Source organism: Mytilus galloprovincialis, chromosome 9, assembly GCF_965363235.1.
Source record: "Mytilus galloprovincialis chromosome 9, xbMytGall1.hap1.1, whole genome shotgun sequence".
Classification (NCBI taxonomy): domain Eukaryota; kingdom Metazoa; phylum Mollusca; class Bivalvia; order Mytilida; family Mytilidae; genus Mytilus; species Mytilus galloprovincialis.
The window spans coordinates 90,632,953-90,656,514 of record NC_134846.1 but is presented as its reverse complement, the minus strand read 5'-3'; the positions used below and the strand labels follow the sequence as shown (position 1 = coordinate 90,656,514).

General features: G+C 34.2%; 1 protein-coding gene across 2 annotated transcripts; it reads left to right on the top strand.

Moving 5' to 3' along the window:
* Positions 1-5,674: 5,674 nt before the first annotated feature.
* LOC143046329 (heat shock 70 kDa protein 12A-like) lies at positions 5,675-22,233 on the top strand. 2 transcript variants are annotated; one of them, XM_076219433.1, is made up of 5 exons: positions 5,675-5,791; positions 9,523-9,876; positions 10,335-10,553; positions 18,680-18,839; positions 21,089-22,233. In XM_076219433.1, exons 2-5 carry the CDS (start codon positions 9,544-9,546, stop codon positions 22,147-22,149), a joined length of 1,773 nt encoding a protein of 590 aa, XP_076075548.1. In that variant the 5' UTR covers positions 5,675-5,791; positions 9,523-9,543; the 3' UTR covers positions 22,150-22,233. The 2 variants fall into 2 exon arrangements, with proteins under 2 accessions (XP_076075548.1, XP_076075547.1); XM_076219432.1 differs by having other exon boundaries at positions 9,520-9,876.
* Positions 22,234-23,562: the final 1,329 nt, after the last annotated feature.

Genomic DNA, 23,562 nt, shown 5'->3' with positions numbered 1-23,562 from the left:
GATCACTTTATGGTCTTCAACAATGAGTAAATCTAGTACCACATGGCAAGCTATAAATAGAATGCTCATTTGTAAGTTATATGTGATATGGATGTTGATAATGCCCTTTCCAATGTAAATTGATTATAAATTGTTTCCTTTTTTAGCTCACCTGGCCTAAAGGGCCAAGTGAGCTTTTCTCATCACTTTGGTCGTCTGTCGTCGTCGTCCGTCGTTAGCTTTTACAAAAATCTTCTTCTCTGAAACTAATGGGCCAAATTTTACCAAACTTGGCCACAATCATCATTGGGGTATCTAGTTTAAAAAATGTGTCCGGTGACCCGGTCAAACAACCAAGATGGCAACCAGGGCTAAGATTAGAACATAGGAGTAAAATGCGGTTTTTGGCTTTTAACTCAAAAACCAAAGCATTTGGAGCAAATCTGACATGAGGTTAAATCGTTCATCAGGTCAAGATCTATCTGCCCTGAAATTTTCAGATGAATCGGACAACCTGTTGTTGGGTTGCTGCCCCTGAATTGGTAATTTTATGGAAATTTTACTGTTTTTGGTTATTATCTTGAATATTATCATAGATAGAGATAAACTGTAAACAGCAATAATGTTCAGCAAAGTAAGATTGACAAATAAGTCAACATGACCGAAATGGTCAGTTGACCCCTTTCGGAGTTATTGCCCTTTATAGTCAACTTTAACCATTTTTCTTAAATCTTAGTAATCTTTTACAAAAATCTTCTCCTCTGAAACTACTGGGCCAAATTAATCCAAACTTGTCCACAATCATCATTGGAGTATCTAGTTTAAAAAATGTGTCCGGTGACTCGGTCAACCAACCAAGATAGCCACCAGGGCTAAAAATAGAACATAGGAGTAAAATGCGGTTTTTGGCTTTTAACTCAAAAACCAAAGCATTTAGAGCAAATCTGACATGAGGTTAAATCGTTCATCAGGGCAACATCTATCTGCCCTGAAATTTTCAGATGAATCGGACAACCCGTTGTTGGGTTGGTGCCCCTAAATTGGTAATTTTAAGGAAATTTTGCTGTTTTTGGTTATTATCTTGAATACTATTATAGATAGAGATAACCTGTAAAAAGCAATAATGTTCAGCAAAGTAAGATTTACAAATAAGTCAACATGACTGAAATGGTCAATTGACCCCCTAAGGAGTTAATGTCCTTTATAGTCAATTTTTAACAATTTTCATTGGGCCAAGTTTATTATAGATAGAGATAATTGTAAGCAGCAAGAATGTTCAGTAAAGTAAGATGTACAAACACATCACCATCACCAAAACACAATTTTGTCATGAATCCATCTGTTTCTTTTGTTTAATATTCACATATATACCAAGGTGAGCGACACAGGCTCTTTAGAGCGTGAGTTCCTTAATATGGGTTTGCTCTGAATAACCTTTTTAAAATATTTTTAGCTCACTGTTGCTGCCACTAAATTCGTAATTTTAAGATTTTTTAAAAAGTTTTTAGCTCACCTGGCCCAAAGGGTCAAGTGAGCTTTTCCCATCACTTTGCGTCCGTCGTCCGTCGGCTGCCGTCGTCCGTCGTCGTTAACTTTAACAAATATCTTCTCCTCTGAAACTACTTGGCCAAATTAAATAAAACTTGGCCACAATCATCATTAGGGTATCTAGTTTAAAAAATGTGTCCGGTGACCCGGCCAACCAACCAAGATGGCCGCCATGGCTAAAAATAGAACATAGGGGTAAGATGCAGTTTTTGGCCTATAACTCAAAAACCAAAGCATTTAGAGCAAATCTGACATGGATTAAAATTGTTTATCAGGTAAAATCTATCTGCCCTGAAATTTTCAGATCAATCGGACAACCTGTTGTTGGGTTGCTGCCCCTGAATTGGTAATTTTAAGGAAATCTTGCTGTTTTTGGTTATTATTTTGAATATTATTATAGATAGAGATAAACTGTAAACAGCAATAATGTTCAGCAAAGTAAGATTTGAAAATAAGTCAACATGACCGAAATGGTCAGTTGACCCCTTTAGGAGTTATTGCCCTTTATAGTCAATTTTTAACAATTTTCGTAAATCTTAGTTATCTTTTACAAAAATCTTCTACTCTGAAACTACTTGGCCAAATTAATTTAAACTTGGCCACATAATCTTTGTAATAGCTTGAATTAATAAAATTGTATGAATAACACCTCCACGCAATGGAAATATAAAATATGCATCTCTTATCATTGAGAAAATATGTTTGTTTTTTGTTTGTTTGTTTGTTTGTTTATATTTAAATGGCTGTCACATACTCATTAAAATGGCTGTCACATACTCATTAAAATGGCTGTCACATACAATCATGAAATAAAAACACAAAAGCACAAATGAAATGGTTTGCACATTAAAAGCACATAAAGTTTCTATAATTAGCACAAAGCAGCAGAAGCACTATAGTAAAGATAACAAAATAAATTTGCCATGCTGAAAATAAAGCAACAAACCAAAAAATAATGAACAGAGATTAACTGGTTTTGCAGGCAAAGCATTGGCATGAGCTGCCAGACCAAGAATTTATCAAGTTCTTGAATTGATTTACAGATGATTGCTTTCGAAGCTCATCTGGCAGCTCATTTCAAAGCCTAGCACCCGCATACATGAAAGATTGTAGGCCATATGCAGTTGTTCTTACATGTGGTAGATCTGCTGTATTCTGGTATCTGAAAGAGTAAGTGTTTTCCTTTAAGTGAATCAAATCATGGAGATATACAGGACAATCTTTATTTATAATTTTGAAAACTTCAATCGCCAAAGATCGCATTCTTCTTATTTTTAAAGATGGTAATTTTGATTTGCAGAGTAGATCTTCATAACTTGAAGCATGGTCTTCATAGAAAAACCTTAGTGCTCTCTCTTGAATTTTCTCTATCTTTTTTTGTATTTAAATGGCTGTCACATACTCATTTAAGTGGCGGTCACATACTAATTTCAATGGCTGTCACGTTCTCATTTAAATCGCTGTCACATACTCATTTAAATTGCGGTTTCATACTCATTTAAATGACTGTCACTCACATACTCATTTTAGTGGCTGTCACATACTCATTTAAATGGCTGTCACACACTCGTTTAAATAATGGGTTCATACTCATTAAAATGGCTGTCGCATACTCATTTAAATGGCTGTCACATACTCATCTGAATGGTTGTCACACACTCGTTTAAATAATGGTTTCATTCTCATTAAAATGGCTGTCACATACTCATTTAAATGGCTGTCACATACTCGTTTAAATGGCTGTTACTTACTCATTTAAATGGCTGTCACATACTCGTTTAAATGGCTGTTACTTACTCATTTAAATGGCTATCACACACTCGTTTACTTAACTTGTTCACGCTGAATCTAATTGTGTATTTTGAAATAAGGCCCCAATTATCAATTTGGTCCACATTAGTTTGATTTCAACAAAAAATAAAATCTTTTGGTTCTTTGATATGCTTAATTTAAACAGGTATTTTGATTTTGATTTTTTGGCCCTGTATTCAAATTGGTCCTCACTAAAGTCCAAAGAGGGGGCAAGGGGTTTAACTGTTATGCTGTTATGGGGCAATTTAATTCTTTGTTATCTGTTATTTTGAAAATATATTCGCTGTTAGCTGTTATTGTCTTATTCTTTGTTAGCTGTTATTGGGCTTTCAGTTTTTTTGTTATCTGTTATTGTGATAATGTATTTGCTGTTAACTGTTATTGAAAATTGGAATGTTAGCATTTTTTTTGACAGTCAATATTCGGTATAAATTGAAGATCATTGGACATTGGGGTCTAGCACTACTGATATGTTTGTCCCGTATTTAGAAAAGGATTCCATTAACATATACCCATCACAGAAGTGAGGTCCAGGACAATTCAAGTATATCTTATGATTATCCTTTGTAATAAATTCCATTTTTTTTTTTTAAGAATGTGTATTTAGAATTATCTTAATTTTTTGTATGAGAATAATGTTCCTTGTTTCCCCTACGAATATATTAAATTAAAACAATTCTTAATATGACAAAAAGGAAAACATATGGCCAGGAATATCTGACAAGGATCTCAATTAAGGACTAGGTCCTAACAACCACTTAACCTTATATATAATATGGTACAGACTCAGCTCTGTGATCCTTTTCAAAGCAGAACCAAATGCATTGTACAATGAAAGTTCCAACCATGTACTTGGGTCCGAAGCTGCACATAACTCATTACAAACAAAGATTTATTTCGTTTCAAGTCATTGTTTCCCTACTAAACTATGTATTCTACTTACTAGTACACTTGGTACAATCAAAAACAAGATAAAAAGTTGTTCAAATAAGGCCTTTGAAAATCGTGGAATAAATTGCTTTTGGAGTGTCAAAATTCGTTCAAAAGTACTTGATAAATTGCATGCTTATAATTGGTGCTTTTGATTTTTCTAACCTATATACCACTTTGCCTCATAGTCTTATTAAGAAAAAATCACACACCTCATTAAATGGTCATTTAGAAAAAGTCAGAATATTCAAACTCTTTTAGGTCATTTTTTTTATTAGCAACAAAGGGAGCTTCAGTCAATATATATAAACAATACACTTACGTTTCATGAGAACTGCTGAAAGCATTTTTGAGTTATTTTTGAAAACTAGAAAATACCACCTTTTTCTAATGAATAAAATCCCTTAACTCAATAACATAAAATCTAAAATTAATAAAAAGTCTGAAAACTGGAAACTCCCCCCTTTTTAATTAATAAAACCCATTAAGTCGGAAACGTAAAATTTATAAAAATTTAAAGTGACCTCGTGTTTATAGATATAAACAATTCACCAAAATTCCTTGCTTTGTGAAAGCATTTTTGAGATCTATATTATCAGAAAACTGAAAAAAAACCACCAATTTTATTGAATAAAAACCCATTACCAAGAAACTTAAAATCTAAAATTTATAAAAAAAACAAAACAAAAGGGAGCTCACGTCAATAGATATAAACAATTTCCCAAAGTTTAATGCAAATTGGTTAAAGAGTTTTTGAGTTAATGTCCGACATGTTGACAACAGACGGACAACAGTATACCATAATACGTTCCGTAAACGAGCGTATAAAAAAATATTATAATATATTGAGTAGTAATTTAAACACATTCTAGATACATAAATTAATACTAAAAACATAATCATAGAAAATGGAATGCATTACAAAGGATTATATCCGTAATAAGAAATACTGATTTGTCAAAGACCGAATTATTTTAATATTTCATTTACTGTTATCTGTTTTTGTCCATTTTAATTCCTTGTTATCTGTTATGAGCCAAATTAATTTGCTGTTTTGCTGTTATTGGGACCCCCCTTGTCCCCCCTCTCCAAAGGATCCAACATTAGATAAAGTTTGATTTTAACAAAAATGAATTATTTGGGTTCTAATATGATATCTGATGAGTCTCTGAACATGTATTTATGTTATGATTTTGAACCCAGTTTTTAATTTGTCAAAAAGAGTCATATTTTCAAATCTAAGTTAACAACAGTTTTCTTTTAGAATAATGAAAGTTAGCTTTCAATCGACAAACGACCAAAATTTATGACATACAACATAAGTATTCGTGTAGGTGTATTTGTTTGTCTGAATTTAAAGTCCCAGTTACTCACAAAAAGATATTTATAGTTTAGTGTATTAACTACTAAGGTTAACTAAAAATAGACTAACAAGAAAACCTTCTGTATGTGTTTTTCAAAAATCTATACTGACTGGCATAACATGTAAGATAATCATTACAAGACCACGCTACTGATACAGGTAGGGTTTATAATTATATTTTTGACGACAGAATCATTGACAAAGTTTACAACAATGTCGCATCAAAGATGACCCCAACATGGTCAATCCTTAGCGACAAAGACATTTCATTAAAAAAGATATGTGACAGCAATACATATCAATTGTTTAAAATCGAAAGTTAGAACTGTATTGCTTATTTAAAGTTTAATACCAATGTGCCACTTGGCTATAAGTACTACAAGCCAAGTGGCACATTGATAGTAAAGTTTAACATGATGTATATTTAGAGTATACTATGGTAAATTGGTATACATATGATACATATAAAGATATACGAAATCGGGTATTTATAATAATAAAGGGAGAGGGACTATGGGTGATCAACATACATTGTAGGTACTGTCATGAAGCACCGCATACATATGCATATGATTAGACGAGAGGAAGATCCCTCCCATCTATGGTCGAGGTCAAAATTTAAAATAATCGACATTTGCAGATATGGAATTGAAAAAAACTAACTTGAATATCAATTTACTCAAATTAAAAGGAAGAAGCACCCTCAATGATTTGTAAGTCAATGGAAAGTCCAATGTCATAAAACCGAATATTTGTAAGAGACACCATTACTGTCTATAGTAATGTATGCATTATTGGAATTATTGTACATCCGTGATATTGTGATGCCACTTTGAAAACTGCGATTCGTAGAAAAGAACCCCCTTCAAATCAAACATATACCATGTATGTATCAACATATACCATGTATGTACATGGTATATGTTTGATTTGAAGGGGGTTCTTTTCTACGAATCGCAGTTTTCAAAGTGGCATCACAATATCACGGATGTACAATAATTCCAATAATATGAATTGAAATTGTGTCTTGATAAAACAATGTCGTTAATAAGATACATATTTTATTTGTATTTACTCATCATTTAAAACAGGTGTATGTACATTATTTGGTCTCTGGTAGATAATAGTGTTGTCTCATTTGCATTCATATACCTCATATATAATTAATAATAGATTGCCTAACAATGTCATTTTAACACACTATTTAGTATGTAAATATAAGAATTTTAAAATATTTACAAAATGATGAAAATAAACGCAATATTTCGCTAGACCAACTAGCTTTATCAAGCGTGCATCTATCCAGGTGAAATCGGATGTAGATGATAAGAAACTTTTGCAGCTCAACGTATATGTTGCACTTAGCTGCCTTGAAAATAAGAACATTTTGCAGCTCAATGTCTATGTTGCACTTGAATTTAGCTGCCTTGAAAATAAGAAAATTTTGCAGCTCAATATAAATGTTGCACTTGGATTTAGCTGCCTTAAAAATACATAATTGGTAGTTGAAGTAAGCAACGTCCATTGACCAATATTACGGGATAAAAAGGACGATGCTTTGTTTTAAATTATTTTTTTTTATCTTTCCTGTATCTTTTCTCGTCTTTTTCGTTAAGACCATCAGGTTCTAAAGTGTGGAGTTGGTGGATCCAAAAGTTTTCTCTTCTCCTTCTCGCCCTGGTGTCCCACTCGGTGTTGACTTCTATAATTTGGAAAGTAACATTATCAAAAGGATGTTTTGTTGAACGAAGATGTCTTGTGAGAGGACAGTTTTTGTTGGTTTTGTACGATGAACGATGGTTATTGAGCCGAATATTAAATTTGTCCATTGTTTCTCCCACATACTGAATGCCACAAGTGTCACATGTTAATATATAAATTGAGTTCTCCGTTTTACAGTTGGAATTAGAGTAGATGGTATAATTTTGTTTAGTAACGGAGCTGATAAAAGAACTGCTTGTATTGGCAGCTTTACAACACAAACAATTCCTTCGACCACATTGTTTGTAGTAACTGGGCGAAGGAGTAGGCTGCTTTGCTAATACAGATGTCACTAATTTGTCATGGATGTTTTTAGGTCTTCTGAAGGCCATGACTGGTGGTGATGAAAATACTTTTTTTTTTTAGATTTAAATCATTTTCTATAATTTTCCAATGCTTCTGAACAATGGATGACACATTTTAAAAATCAGGATGGTAAGTGAGTACAAGGGGTGTTCTGTTAGCTGCTTTATTCTTATTTTTGTCCTCAAGAAGTTCTTGGCGACTAGTTCTGTTTGCTCTTTCGAAAGCGCTATCAATGATGTTGTTATTGTATCCTCGAACAACTAGATGTTTACGAAGTTGTCCAAGTCTAGCATTTTTCGTATTTTCAGTAGAGCATATTCTCTTGATTCGCAATGCCTGGCTGAATGGGATACCACGGGAGCAGTGTTTATGATGACAACTTTAAGAAGAGAAAGGAATTGATGTTTATCCGTTTGTTTGGTATGAAGGTCCGTTATAATGGTTCCGTTCTTGATGTAACTCGTACTATCGAGGAAGTTTATATAATTAATTTGTAGGATCCTTTACTATAGATAATTTAGCTGATCTGTAACAATAACATCTTCATGCCTTATATATCATGTACTGTAGTACGCCGCTAGATTAAAACTGACGAGGAAAGGTAACACACGGCCAGCGAAAACTCTTTTTTTTGAGAGCCCAGGTGGTCGTGTGGTCTAGCGGGACGGCTGCAGTGCAGTCGATTTGGTGTCACGATATCACAGTAGCATGGTTCGAATCCCGGCGAGGGAAGAACCAAAAATTTGCGAAAGCAAATTTACAGATCTAACATTGTTGGGTTGATGTTTAGACGAGTTGTATATACATTATGTACACAGCCATGTATCACCATCATTGATGGCGATCCGATGGATACATCTGTTGTAGAGTTGTCACTGACTCAGACGTACTTATAAATATAATTATTTTCTGTGACTGTATATTACATTAATTTGTAGGATCCTTTACTATAGATAATTTAGCTGATCTGTAACAATAACATCTTCATGCCTTATATATCATGTACTGTAGTACGCCGCTAGATTAAAACTGACGAGGAAAGGTAACACACGGCCAGCGAAAGCTCTTTTTATTTGAGAGCCCAGGTGGTCGTGTGGTCTAGCGGGACGGCTGCAGTGCAGGCGATTTGGTGTCACGATATCACAGTACCATGGGTTCGAATCCCGGCGAGGGAAGAACCAAAAATTTGCGAAAGCAAATTTACAGATCTAACATTGTTGGGTTGATTTTTAGACGAGTTGTATATATATATATTCATATTTATATGAATATTGAGTTGCGATGACTCTATTAACCAATGAATGATAATAACACAACATTGACATTTTAGCCTTTCAATCTTTGATGCCATAGATGTAAGACAAACATAATAAAGTTCGCCTCTTTCTCATTTGTAATAAGCCGAAGATGTGATATGATGAGATCAAATGACGTAGATGATGTTAGCACAACTTGTTTAGCATTTTAGTGAGAATGTTTCCTATTCAATTACAATTGTAAATAAAACCAGAAAACAGTCCTTTATCATTAATAAACCTACTTGAAATAGCTTAATGTACTGTATTATATTTTATTAAAGAGCGAATTTTCAATAGCATTTTATTATTCGTAGAATATTTGTTTATCATTAGTAAGAGTGAAAATTATATATGTATAGAATATAAAAATAATAATCTTTATTGCAAAACTACACCCATGAGGGTCAAGCAATACAATCAAACAATAATTTTATACTATACAATGCAATACAATGAAATACAATGTAATACAATGAAATACAAAATAAAATAGCAATTAAGTAAATGAAGATTTTTCTGTAGTAGGGTTTTCTGTGTATTGACGTCATGGCTACAGCAGACGGTTCGTCCGTTACTACCTCTTCTGGAGATACTACTTTGATGGTTGTGGCATTAGATTTTGGTACCACATACTCCGGATATGCATTCTCCTTCCGTAAAAATCCTCACATGATTTTTGCCAACCAGCAATGGGATAGTGGGAAATACCACCTGAACTCGTACAAAACACCAACATGTGTTGTTATCAGCAAAGATAATCCAGAAGAGTTCTATTTTGGATATGATGCTGAAAACGAATATGCAGAAATCCAAACAGACAACGAGACGGATAATTATTTCTTCTTTGATAGATTCAAGATGCAGCTTCATTTACGTAAAGTAGGCATCTATTTTATTATCTTTGTTTTCATTCGTGTATATACTTTCTGCAAATAATTACAAATAATCTGGTTGTTCATCAATTTCTGTTAAGTTTAATCTGCCGTGGTGCGCATTTCTCGCATTAGACTTTTACAAGTAACTAGGAAATGTTTATCATCTTCAGGGCTTTCCATTCATTACTTACATTCAGCTGACTTTGTTTTATTAAAACGAGAAGCAACAATTTGGTTTCTATAAGTCAGTAATGTAGATTTAATTATTTCTTTTATTGAAATAAATATTTTTATCTTTATCTACATATCTATATATATCATTGATATTAATGGGAAAATATAAAGGGAAAGGATGAGGACCGAATATCTTGTTTTAAGATATGGTACATATTTATATTTATATTTTTTCCCGTAAATTAACAAGTGTATATGATATCGATAATCATATTCCAATACTTCCAGGATGTATCAGAAGGCATGATGATTCATGATATAAGAGGAGGCAAACTTCCGGCTATTGATGTCTTCTCTACGGCAATTCGAGCACTAAAAGACCACGCACTTAAACATGTCGAAAAAGGAGGAAATCATATAAAGTTAGAGGATATTAAATGGGTTCTTACTGTTCCTGCTATATGGACAGACAAGGCAAAAACTTTTATGCGGCTATCAGCAGAAAAGGTATAGAAACATGATAACAGTAAAATTATTAATGAAAAGTTTGTTTCGTCGTTTTAACAGCAAACACATAAAAAGCGGCATAACATACCATAGAGACACTCATCACTCATAAGTCGAAAACAAAACTGGCAACGATATGTCAAAAAGCATAAAAGACAAAAGTTTATTAACAGAATATAGAACACTACATATAAAACTAAAGACCCACTAGAACCGGTGATTATCTCATGTGATCTGGAAAGGTAAGCAGATCCTGCTCCATGTGTGATAACTGTCGTGTTACTCATATAAGATAAGTACGTGGTTAGGCTTCATGTAATAGCGCATTTGCCATTGACTTTTATGTAACTCTAAATATCACCCAAACCAAACTTTTGGTTGTGAGCATCAACCATTAGGAACTAAAATAGTATTTGGTGTCGGTACCAAAGCAATGTTTATCTGGTGGTCAAACATGGGTATGCATGATCTCATACATCACAAACAAGTCAACCAGTAGTGGAAGTAAATATAAAGATGTGATGTACTACATCAAAAGATAAATTTCATACGTCAGAAGCATTTTAGATTTACCATCATCAGAAACACGCAAAACCGAACATTTCAAAGCAAAGAATAAAAACCGAATCAGTTGAGAGATGATATACGACCAAAAGGACATACCATTATAGCCAAAGAATAAAAACCGAATCAGTTGAGAGATCATATACGACCAAAAGGACATACCATTATAGCCAAAATCCATCTAAGGTGAACTTTTGCGGAGGAAGTTGAAATCTTAGTTTTATGAATTCATTAACGGACGACTTAAGAACGGTTTGTGATAAATCATGTCAGTACCGAAGTATGAATGATGACATTTTTCTTATAAGAAGATTTATTTGTTGATTGCATTACCTCCAGTCGCAAATATTTCATGCATGTTTTGGACGAGAACAAATTAAAAGTAAATACAATAAGGTAGTTCTTGTTATTGGGGTCAATCGGGATGAACGTCAGGAAATTTGAAAATCTACTGTAATTAAGGGAGCATAATAACACTAAACGGTACCAATTTTCCTGCACCAGATGCGCATTTCGACAATACATGTTTCTTCAGTGATGCTCGTGGCCAAAATATTTGAAATTTGAGAGCGTGACGTTTTCTCTACATAAGGCATCCAACATTCTTCCCTTTCTGACCGGACTTGACTACTTATTTGTAATTACTGCACGGACAAACTTAATTATGTGTTACGGCCAGAAATCGCCTTTAAATTGTAGCCAACAAAAGACACAAATCAATAGTAAAATTTAACAATATTTAATATACAAAAGTTTACAAAAGGTATTACACAAATATTACTGTTAACTTAACTGTCAAAATATGAGTCCAATCTGTTATCTTTATCTATATCCGGAAATCTTTCGGAATCCAATTTGAATATTACGTTCACTACTAATGTCACAATCCAGTATGATGTTGTTTGTAGAATAAAAGTGTCAATCCAAATGCTGTGAATACTAATGTCTATCAATGTCTATGTCCAAGTTTAATTATGAGAGTTTAACTTTAGTGTCTGTATATATAGTGTTGTCAATGGAAAATTCTAGAACACTCTATAATGGAACATTGTGGAAAATCCTGGAAAGTTACAACGGAAGTTTCTGGAATAACGTAGAAGTTTAAATTACGCATCTTTTATAAGACAAAACTTTACGACAAAAGAGATGATTTCAGCTTTCCAATTGTGAACTTTCCATTTCTAAGTAGCAACATTCCAGCAGCACCTGCATACGGGGTATATATCTCCCAATTGATACGATATTCCCGTGCTTGCATTTCCTATCATGATTTTCTTGATAGAGGGTTACTGCTCACAAGGAAGCTATTAAACCAAGAGTTCCAAATGGTGAAGTTGAAATCATCCCTTCGTAAATTTTACGGACGCCATCACGAGTTGGTTGACCGTTATGGAATAACCGTTTCACAAATGATATCGGATATGTTCCTTACGTCGTAACTACAATCCCCTTCCCTTTCATGAATTTGACCTACCGAATTAGACTATTTACCGGATTTGTAATCACATAAGCAACACGACGGGTGCCGCATGTGGAGCAGGATCTGCTTACCCTTCCGGAGCACCTGAGATCACCCCTAGTTTTTGGTGGGGTTCGTGTTGTTTATTCTTTAGTTTTCTATGTTGTGTCATGTGTACTATTGTTTTTCTGTTTGTCTTTTTCATTTTTAGCCATGGCGTTGTCAGTTTGTTTTAGATTTACGAGTTTGACTGTCCCTTTGGTGTCTTTCGTCCCTCTTTTATAAGGATCATTCTAGAAAGTTCCAATCATTCTGTGATTGTTCCAGTGATTCCTAAACTGCACAATTATAAGATTATTTGGTAAACAACTATCAGGCCATACAACACAAATTAGGCCAACATAAATAAACATAATAATTACAATATCATAACACCTCCCCCCTTAAAAGAAGTTTTAGTGTAACAAAAACTTATCATGAATAATATGAACAAAAATACATAATATATACAAAGTGATTTAATAAGCTCTAGATAAAGCATCAGCTATTACATTATCTTTACCCTTAATATGTTTTACAATTACATCATATTCCTGTAACAATAAACTCCACCTAGTCAACCTCTGATTCTTGTTTCTCATTTTATGCATGAAGGTGAGAGGATTATGATCAGTATAAACAAGAATAGGATATACAGTGGGATTCAAATATACATCAAAATGTTGAAGTGCTGACAACATTGCAAAACACTCTTTTTCAATAGTTGAATAATTTTTCTGATGTTTATCTAATTTCTTAGAAAAATATGATATAGGTTTTTCAACATTATCATCTGTCTCTTGATATAAAACAGCTCCTATTCCTACATCGCTTGCATCAACAGCAAGTTTAAATTGTTTTTCAAAGTCTGGAGTAATCAGAACTGGACTATTAATTAAAAGTGATTTGCTATTTTCAAAAGCTTTTTGACAATTTTCACTCCAGATAAATTTAGAATCTTTTCGTAAAAGATGAGTCAATGGTTGAACAACAGTAGCAAAATTTGAACAGAATTTCCTGTAAAATCCTATCATGCCTAAATATCTCATAAGTTGTTTTCTATTTGTAGGAGGTGGAAATTTGGAAATAGCTTCCACTTTAGCCATAATAGGTTTTACTTGACCTTGGCCAACTGTATGCCCTAAATAATCAACAGTGGCCTGACAAAATTCACTTTTACCAAGATTAACAGTAAAATTTGAATATGACAATCTATCAAAAGTATCATACAAATGTGTTAAATGCTGTTCCCAGCTATCACTACATACAATAAGATCATCAATATAAGCATAACAACAGTCTAAATCTTTTATAACATTATTGATCATTCTTTGAAATGTAGCTGGTGCACTTTTCATGCCAAATGGCATTACAGTATATTGAAATAAGCCATCTGGTGTAACAAAAGCTGATATTTCACGAGCTCTCTGTGTCAATGGAACTTGCCAATAACCTTTCAATAAATCAAATTTGCTCACAAATTTTGCTTGACCAATATTGTCAATACAATCGTCTATCCTTGGAATCGGATAGGAATCAGATTTTGAGACTGAATTTACTTTTCTGAAATCAGTCACGAAACGAAAAGTTTTATCTGGTTTTGGCACAAGGAGACAAGGAGAGCTCCATTCACTGTGACTCGGTTCAATAATATCATTGTCAAGCATATATTTAATTTCTTTTCTCATAACTTCAAGTTTGAGTGGATTGAGCCGATAAGGATGTTGCTTAATTGGAGAAGCATCTCCTACATCAACATCATGTCAGACAAACAGCAGTGGTTTTGTTTGGCATATCTGGAAAAAGATTTTTAAAAGAAAATACCAAAGTTTTTATTTCTTCTCTACGATCAAAAGACAGATGTGCAAGTTTTGAGTCTAAATTTGACAAAATTTCTGAATTTTTCAATCTAACTGTCTCTTCCATAGTTTTACAACTAAAAGTTGGTTCAATTACATCTGGTTTGTCATGATTGTTCTCAAATTTAACCATGCCTAAAGTGGCAACTGGTTTACTCTCACATTCATTAGTACGCTCAAAATATGGTTTTAACATATTAATATGACACACTCTGTTTTGTTTGCGCCGACCTGGAGTTTTTACAATATAATTCAAATCATTGATTTTACTCTCTATTGTATAAGGACCACAATATTTAGCCTGTAAAGGATGTCCAGGGACAGGCAGAAATACAAGTACGCTATCACCAGGCTCAAAAACTCTGTCCCTGGCATCTTTATCATACCATATTTTCATCTTGTTCTGTACATTTTTTAAGTTTTTCTGAGCAATTTGACAAGCAGTATACAATTTTTCTTTAAATCTAGATACATAGTCTAAAAGATTCAAGTCAGTATGTTCAGTAAGCCACTTTTCCTTAATCAATTTTAACGGTCCCCTTACAGTATGACCAAATACCAACTCAAAGGGACTAAATCCAAGGGATTCTTGAACAGCCTCTCGAACCGCAAAAAGTAGAAAGTGAACTCCATCATCCCAGTCTCGGTCAAATTGAAGACAAAAAGTTCTAATCATGTTCTTCAATGTTTGATGAAAACGTTCTAAGGCACCTTGAGATTCTGGATGATAAGCACTTGATCTGTACTGAGCAATCCCTAACTGGTATACGACTTGCTGAAATAAACCTGACATGAAATTTGATCCCTGGTCGGACTGTATAGACTTAGGAAGTCCTACTAATGTGAAAAATTTGATCAAAGCTTTGACGATAGTAGGTGTCTTGATATTTTTGAGCGGAATAGCTTCAGGAAAGCGGGTAGATGTACACATGATTGTCAATAAATATGCATTTCCAGTCTTGGTCTTTGGTAAAGGTCCAACACAGTCAATTAGAACTCTGCTGAAAGGTTCGTCAAAGGCTGGAATAGGCAGAAGTGGTGCTGGTGGTATTTTCTGGTTAGGTTTACCAACAACCTGGCATATATGACATGATTTGCAGTATTCTGCAACATCATTTCTAAGTTTAGGCCAGTAAAAATGCTGCAAGATCTTAAGGCAAGTCTTCCTTATACCTAAGTGTCCAGCCAAGGGGGTGTCATGGGCAAGACCAATAATTTCTTGCCTATAAACTTTAGGCACCACCACTTGGTACACCACTCTCCATTCCTCCTCTGGGGTAGCATCAGGAGGCCTCCACTTCCTCATTAAAATGCCGTCCTGATGGAAATAGCATTCAGCCACTTTGTCTGCTTCCTCCTGTGGTTGGGCCCTCTTACAGAGCTGAAGAACCTCAGGGTCTTTATTTTGTTCTTCCAAAAAGTTCTTTCTGTTTAATGAATGGCTGTTTACGTCTGGCCATGGCATAATTACATTCTTGTTAACATAAGTTGGTCTTATTATGGCCTTTTCTGAGCTACCAGGACCTTCAATGTCAGCTATAAAAGTGTCAGAAAGGTCCATGTAATCAAACTTGTCTTCTTGCAAATTCTCATTTTGTTGTTTTCTAGCCATCGCCCTAGTAACAACACAAGCTGGATACAATTCAGCATCATCTTCAGGTGATTTAACATCCACCACCGGTTCACTGGTAACAATTGGTTCAGCAACCACTTTGTTCCTAGCTAGATCATTTCCTAGCAATAAGGTAACACCCTCAACAGGGAGATTAGGACGAACACCTACAACAACTGGTCCAGTTATCAAATCTGACTTCAGATAAATACGATGGAGAGGAACATCTATACAACCTAACTCTACACCTTGTAACAAAACGGAGGCACCAACAGAAGTCTTCTCGGACAAAGGCAACACACCTTCTAACAATAAAGACTGAGAAGCTCCAGTGTCCCGTAAAATCTTAATAGGCTGAAGAGTGGTATCATCAACAATAGAAATAAACCCATCAGACATAAAGGGTTTATATTCCTCCATGTAATCACAAAAACTGGACTTAAAAGCCTGACTCGCAGGACATTCCAATGTACTGGTAATATAAGGTGTCGTACAAGCACTGGTCTTCGGCTTATTATCTCGTTCATTCTTCTTCTGGAGTCTAAAACAATCAGCCATCAGGTGACCAATCTTCTTACAATAAGCACAAGTCAGTGACTTCTTCTCAAAAGTATCAAATTTTGGACTAGACATATTATAACTGGACTGACTCTTATTCTGTGGAACAGGCTTACTATCAGTACGCTCAGTGTTTTGATTTTTGTAATTTCCACTGGAAGTATTAACATTTTGACTCTTGAAACTTCTTTTATGTGAAAGAGTATAATTATCTGAAATTACAGCCGCATCATGTATTGACTCAACAGTTTTGTCGTCTAAATGTGTTTTTAATTCTGAATGAACACATTGTTTAAACTCTTCTAATAACATCAATTGTCTTAGTTGATCAAAATTGTTTTTTGTTTTCTTTCAAGTAAGCCATTTATCAAATAGATCTTCTTTTTCCCGAGCAAATTCCACATAGGTTTGCGAATCAAACTTTTTATAAGATCTAAATTTCTGTCTATATGCTTCTGGTACTAGCTCATAAGCTTTCAAAACTTCCTGTTTCACCGTGTCATAATCGGAACTTTTTTCTGATGGAAGTGCGGAGTATATTTCAGCGGCCTTACCCTCAAAAACACTTTGTAGCATTGTAGTCCAATACGGCTTTGGCCAATTCAAATTACGAGCAATTTTCTCAAACTGTAGAAAATATTTATCGACTGTCTTTTCACAAAATCTGGGAACTAAACGTATGTTTTTGGCTGCATCAAAATAATCTGATTTCGACTGGACTTTAGAGTTGCTTTCTTCTTTGACCATTTCAATTTTCAGTTTTTCCATCTCTAGCCTTTCTCTCATTTCAAGTTCTTTTAATTTTAATTCATCTTCTTTTATTTTCTCCCTCTCCTTCATTTCCAGTTCTTTTAATTTAAATTCATCTTCTTTTTCTTTTCTCTCTATTTCCAACCTTTCCTTCATTTCCAGTTCTGCTTGTTTTAATTTAAATTCATGTTCTAATTCAAGCTGTTTTAATTTAAAGGCATCTACATTTTCGACCTTAAGTTCAAGAGCCTCTTCACCTAAAATTTCTGCGTCAACTAATTTGTCTATAACCAAATTTTTTATAATTTGTTTTCTCATAGATACTTTAAAATTTAACTGCAGATGTTTAGCAAGCAACACTAATTCGTCTTTCTTTAAATTATCAAAACTCTCCAGGTCTGGCGTTTTCAAAAATTTACCAGCATCAAATGCCATTTTGTAGAATTTTGTTGGCTAGTTATAATAAAAATATTGAATAAATTTTGAAAAAGATATTTTCGTTATCCCGGACGAGCCCCCAATTTCTGTTACGGCCAGAAATCGCCTTTAAATTGTAGCCAACAAAAGACACAAATCAATAGTAAAATTTAACAATATTTAATATACAAAAGTTTACAAAAGGTATTACACAAATATTACTGTTAACTTAACTGTCAAAATATGAGTCCAATCTGTTATCTTTATCTATATCCGGAAATCTTTCGGAATCCAATTTGAATATTACGTTCACTACTAATGTCACAATCCAGTATGATGTTGTTTGTAGAATAAAAGTGTCAATCCAAATGCTGTGAATACTAATGTCTATCAATGTCTATGTCCAAGTTTAATTATGAGAGTTTAACTTTAGTGTCTGTATATATAGTGTTGTCAATGGAAAATTCTAGAACACTCTATAATGGAACATTGTGGAAAATCCTGGAAAGTTACAACGGAAGTTTCTGGAATAACGTAGAAGTTTAAATTACGCATCTTTTATAAGGATCATTCTAGAAAGTTCCAATCATTCTGTGATTGTTCCAGTGATTCCTAAACTGCACAATTATAAGATTATTTGGTAAACAACTATCAGGCCATACAACACAAATTAGGCCAACATAAATAAACATAATAATTACAATATCATAACATATGCCCCACTTTGACAAGAGATTACTACCAGTCGGAAACAGACAAAACGTTATCATATTTCTATACCGTAGTCTTCTTTTTGGGTACTGACAAGAAAGGAAAGACGTATCTTTTATATATCTTTAGTATGATTTTAAATATTGTATTGTTTTAGGCTGGAATATCTGGCGACAGATTGGGTATTGCTTTAGAACCAGAGGCGGCTTCTATTTATTGTCAGCATATCTATCGTAAAATGGATGACGAGTTGGGGGCCATAACTGGTCCTGTAATTGTTAAACAAGGTGCATCTTACTTAGTAGTTGATATAGGAGGTAAGTTGTCCACATTGGTACTACACTGTTACTATAAAAGTTTTTGCATCTAAGTTGAGTTGTTGAGGTCGAAGGGGATCGAGGTGTTATTATTTTTCGAAATCGATATCGGGGTTACATTTGTGCATTTTTTAAATTGAATGATGTCGTTGTCAAAAAATATTTTTCGGGTCAAGAGCTAAGTTGTTAATGTGTAAGGAAACTTGTCGATGTCGATATTTTGTCAATTGAAAAAATGTCGATATCGGTATTCTAAAATTGTCATTATTAATGAAAAGATGTCGATATTAGATTTCAGACTACATAGTCGGTGATATAGGAGGTTTTTGTCAATATCAAAATTAATTTATCGTAATCCTAGTTAGTTTGCCGATGCTGTAGGTAAGTTGACTATATCGAGATTGTATGGCGTTATCGGAGTTTAGTGTTATGGATATCGAAATTGAATAATTTAAGATATTGTTTGTTGAAATTGATGGTATATTGTAGTTATCGGAAATAAGTTGTCAATTGTTACATCTTCTGACAGCAGACTCGGACTTCTCTTGAAAAAAATTTTAACGTGCGTATTGTTATGCGTTTACTTTTCTACATTGACCAGAGGTATAGGGTGAGTGTTCAGATCTCATAAACATGTTAAACCCCGCCTCATTTTTGCGCCTGTCTCAATTCATGAGCCTCTAGCCTTTGTTAGTCTTGTTTTATTTTTAATTTTAGTTTCTTGAGTACAATTTGGAGTTTAGTGTGGCGTTCATTGTCACTGAACTAGTATATATATTTGGTTAGGGGCCACCTGAAGGACGTTTCCGGGTGCAGGAATTTCTCGCTTCTCGCTGCATTGAAGACCTGTTGGTGACCTTCTGCTGTTGTCTGTTCTATAGTCGGGTTGTTGTCTCTTTGACACATTCCCAATTTCCATTCTCTATTTTAATATCGAAGGTTATTGTTCATATACATAGTGAGTTGTTTATATCGGAGGTTAGTTGTCGATATTAGAGGTACACATTGGATGTACGTTATTCAGATCGGTAATACGTCGCTTGTGTCGGAGGTACCAAGTTTTTGATATCAGATGTAAGAACATAATAAAACTGGATCTTCTACACATTCATTAAACACAATGAAATTGAGAATGGAAATGGGGAATGTGCCAAAGAGACAACAACCCGACCATAGAAAAAAACAACAGCAGAAGGTCACCAACAGGTCTTCAATGTAGCGAGAAATTCCCGCACCCGGAGGCGTCCTTCAACTGGCCCCTAAACAAATATATACTAGTTCAGTGATAATGAACGCCATACTAATTTCCAAATTGTACACAAGAAGCTAAAATTAGAATAATACAAGACTAACAAAGGCCAGAGGCTCCTGACTTGAGACAGGCGCAAAAATGCGGCGGGGTTAAACATGTTTGTGAGATCTCAACCCTCCCCCTATACCTCTAGCCAATGTAGAAAAGTAAACGCATAACAATACGCACATTAAAATTCAGTTCAAGAGAAGTCCGAGTCTGATGTCAGAAGATGTAACCAAAGAAAATAAACAAAATGACAATAATACATAAATAGCAACAGACTACTAGCAGTTAACTGACATGTCAGCTCCAGACTTCAATTAAACTGACTGAAAGATTATGATTTCATCATATGAACATCAGGCACAATCCTTCCCGTTAGGGGTTTAGTATCATACCATCATCAAATATATGAGAAGAACATAACCCGTGTCATGCCAACAACTGGTTTTTGAATAAATGTGTTTAGTTCCGATGCAAAGACCCTATAAGTGAATCAATATTAACGCCAAAATATGCAATTTTTAATAACCTGACAACAGTATCGTAACGATATTCCTTCTTAATAAGTCTATTCAAAGGTTTTGTTAGTTTTTGAGGTGAATACTGACACCTTTGTGCTTTATAAAGAATATTTCCATAAAAAATTGGATGTGAAATACCTGAACGTATAAGAAGTCTGCATGTTGAGCTATATTTACGAATGATGTCCTTATACCGATGATAAAATTTAGTAAATGTTTTGACTAGTTTGTGATATCGAAAACCCTGGTGTAATAATTTTTCAGTAATACATAACAATGTCTTTCCTAACCACATTCTTATTTGTCGCAAATAATAACTTACTTCTATTTAATTTTCACTCTGATTGATAGTTATCTCATTGGCAATCTTATCATACCTCCTTTTTTCACACTTTTGATGATGACATGTGAATGTATGTTTGTCTTTCTAGGTGGAACACTGGACATCACTGCCCATCAGAAGGAAATTCACAATAAGGTTAGAGAACTTTGTAAGCCATCAGGTGCAGCGTATGGAGGGACTGCTGTGGATAGAGCTTTCATGGAGATTTTCGAGAAAATCGTTGGGCCTACAGTGATAGAAACTCTTAAAAAAGAGTACACTAGTAATTATTTTGATTTAGTCAGAGGATTTGAAATGCTAAAAAGAAAGATTGGAAATCAGAAGAGCTCTAGACCAAAAATAAACTTTCAAATTCCTTTTGCAGCATTAGATACTTTATGTAAGCGTTTCAAAGAAAAATCTTTCCCTCAGACTTTAGTAGATTCTGAATACAAAGATTCCCTGACTTTAGTTTCGGACAAGTTACAAATGGACAAAGAATTGGTTAAAGATCTGTTTAAAAATACTACAAATCATATAATAGAAGAAATTAAGATGACATTACGAGAGGCAGAACCCGCAGATGTTACACATTTCCTTCTCGTTGGTGGATTCTCGGAGTCGGATATAGTTCAGAATGCAATAAAGGGAGCATTCCCTGACAAAGAAATAATAATACCCGATGACCCCACCTTAGCAGTTGTAAGAGGGGCGGTTCTATTTGGCCACACCCCAGACTTTGTGTCGTCTAGATTCACCAGATATGCATATGGACGGCGCATACGTCCTAAGTTCGACGAGTCAAAACATGACAAGAAACGAAGCGTCAAAACAAATGGACTTTTTAGATGTAAAGACGTGTTTGACCTTTTCATGAAGAAGGATACATTCTGTTCTGTAGGGACGGTTTGTAAATGTCAGTACCACACGTTTGAAGAGATGCAGAAGAAGATTACTATCGCGGTTTATGTATCTGATCATGATGATACTAAATATGTGGATGATGAAGGGTGTGAGAAGTTAGGAGAGCTTGTAGTAGATATTCCAAACCCAACGAGAGAAAGACGATTAGTTGATGTAGAATATCACTTCGGGGGGACAGAACTCACTGTTACAGCTAGAGTAATAGGTACACAGGACGTGCTGAAGGCTGGGTTTCAACTTATATAATGTAAGAATACCATACATATAGCTTCTTCAGCATTATAAAATATAGTGATAATTAATTTGTATAATAAAAGCTCTTGTAATTAATCGGTTTTTGTTTTGACATTATGAGTTTAGGAATTCAGTTTTACCCTCCAACCACTAACTAAGAAACAAAAACCTTATTCAATTAGTTATTTTTTAATATTACCCTTAAAGAATAAAAAACATACAATAAAGAATTGAGTGTTTTACCATTTATAAGAATTATGATGAATGTCATGCAAAGCTCTGATTCCTTGTACTGTCATGGCTAGCGCTTTTTGTCTTAGTGGGTTTATAAGGTCTTTATTTTTAGCCCGTCTGACCCCAACAGAGCATAACAAGGAAAACCAGGAAAGGATTCAAATGAAACATTGGTTTATGCCCCGAAGAGAACCTGACATGATAAAAAGAGTCTTTATAGTACGATAATTTTAGAAAAAAATCTGTAATCTTTGGAATTATTTCCGCTTAAAAGCTGATTTTTTTTTTGTTAATTTTCTTGCCTTTTTCTCAAAAACCATAGGAGCAAAGCTAAAAGGGTAAATTGCAAAAATCATCTACATGTTGTTAATTATATCGTTACACCTTTTATAGATAGTTCCTTTATTTCATTAATGTTGATGAAATCTAGCGAGTCGTTACCCGGATGTTCGATTGGTAGCCTCTGGAATATGATTGAAGCCATCAGACGACTGATCATAGTTCATATGGAAAACAAGGAAATAGTCGACCCAGATTTCGGGGGCCAAGTTTCAAGCCCGAAATCATAACTGATCCATTGTCATACATATATTCCTTATGTAAGTCTCTTATCTACCGCGCCTGTCATACTGGCAACATTTTTGTACAGCGGAAGTAAAAAATTAAACGGGATAAAAATATATGAAAGGCTTAAATACAGGCATCAGAAATATACCAGTGTTTAAAGGTCATAAATCGATTCAGAGAAAACAAATCTATGTTGCAAACTAAAACCGAGGAAAACACACGAACTATAAGAGAAAATCAAACGAACAACAGGAACACTGAAGGGAATAAAACAAGAACTACTGTTAACATACAAAAAAAACGAATTGTCATATTCCTGACTTGGTACAAGAAATTTAAAGAAAAAGTGTGGATTGGACATTGTTTAATAGCTAGCCAAACTTCCCGCTTTATGACAATTTACTATAACAGTTATCGCTGAAACAACAACACTACGTGACAGAATAACATCACAAACACACGCAAGAACATTCATCCCATAAATCCTTTGAATTTAAGTTGCCAATGTTTTGTCTGAAAATCAGTTGGCCACTAAAATCATTGTGATTAATCCATATCTCTGAAGTTAAACTTATAATAGCTGATATCACTCTATCATGCTTATATCAATATTGTACGTAGGTG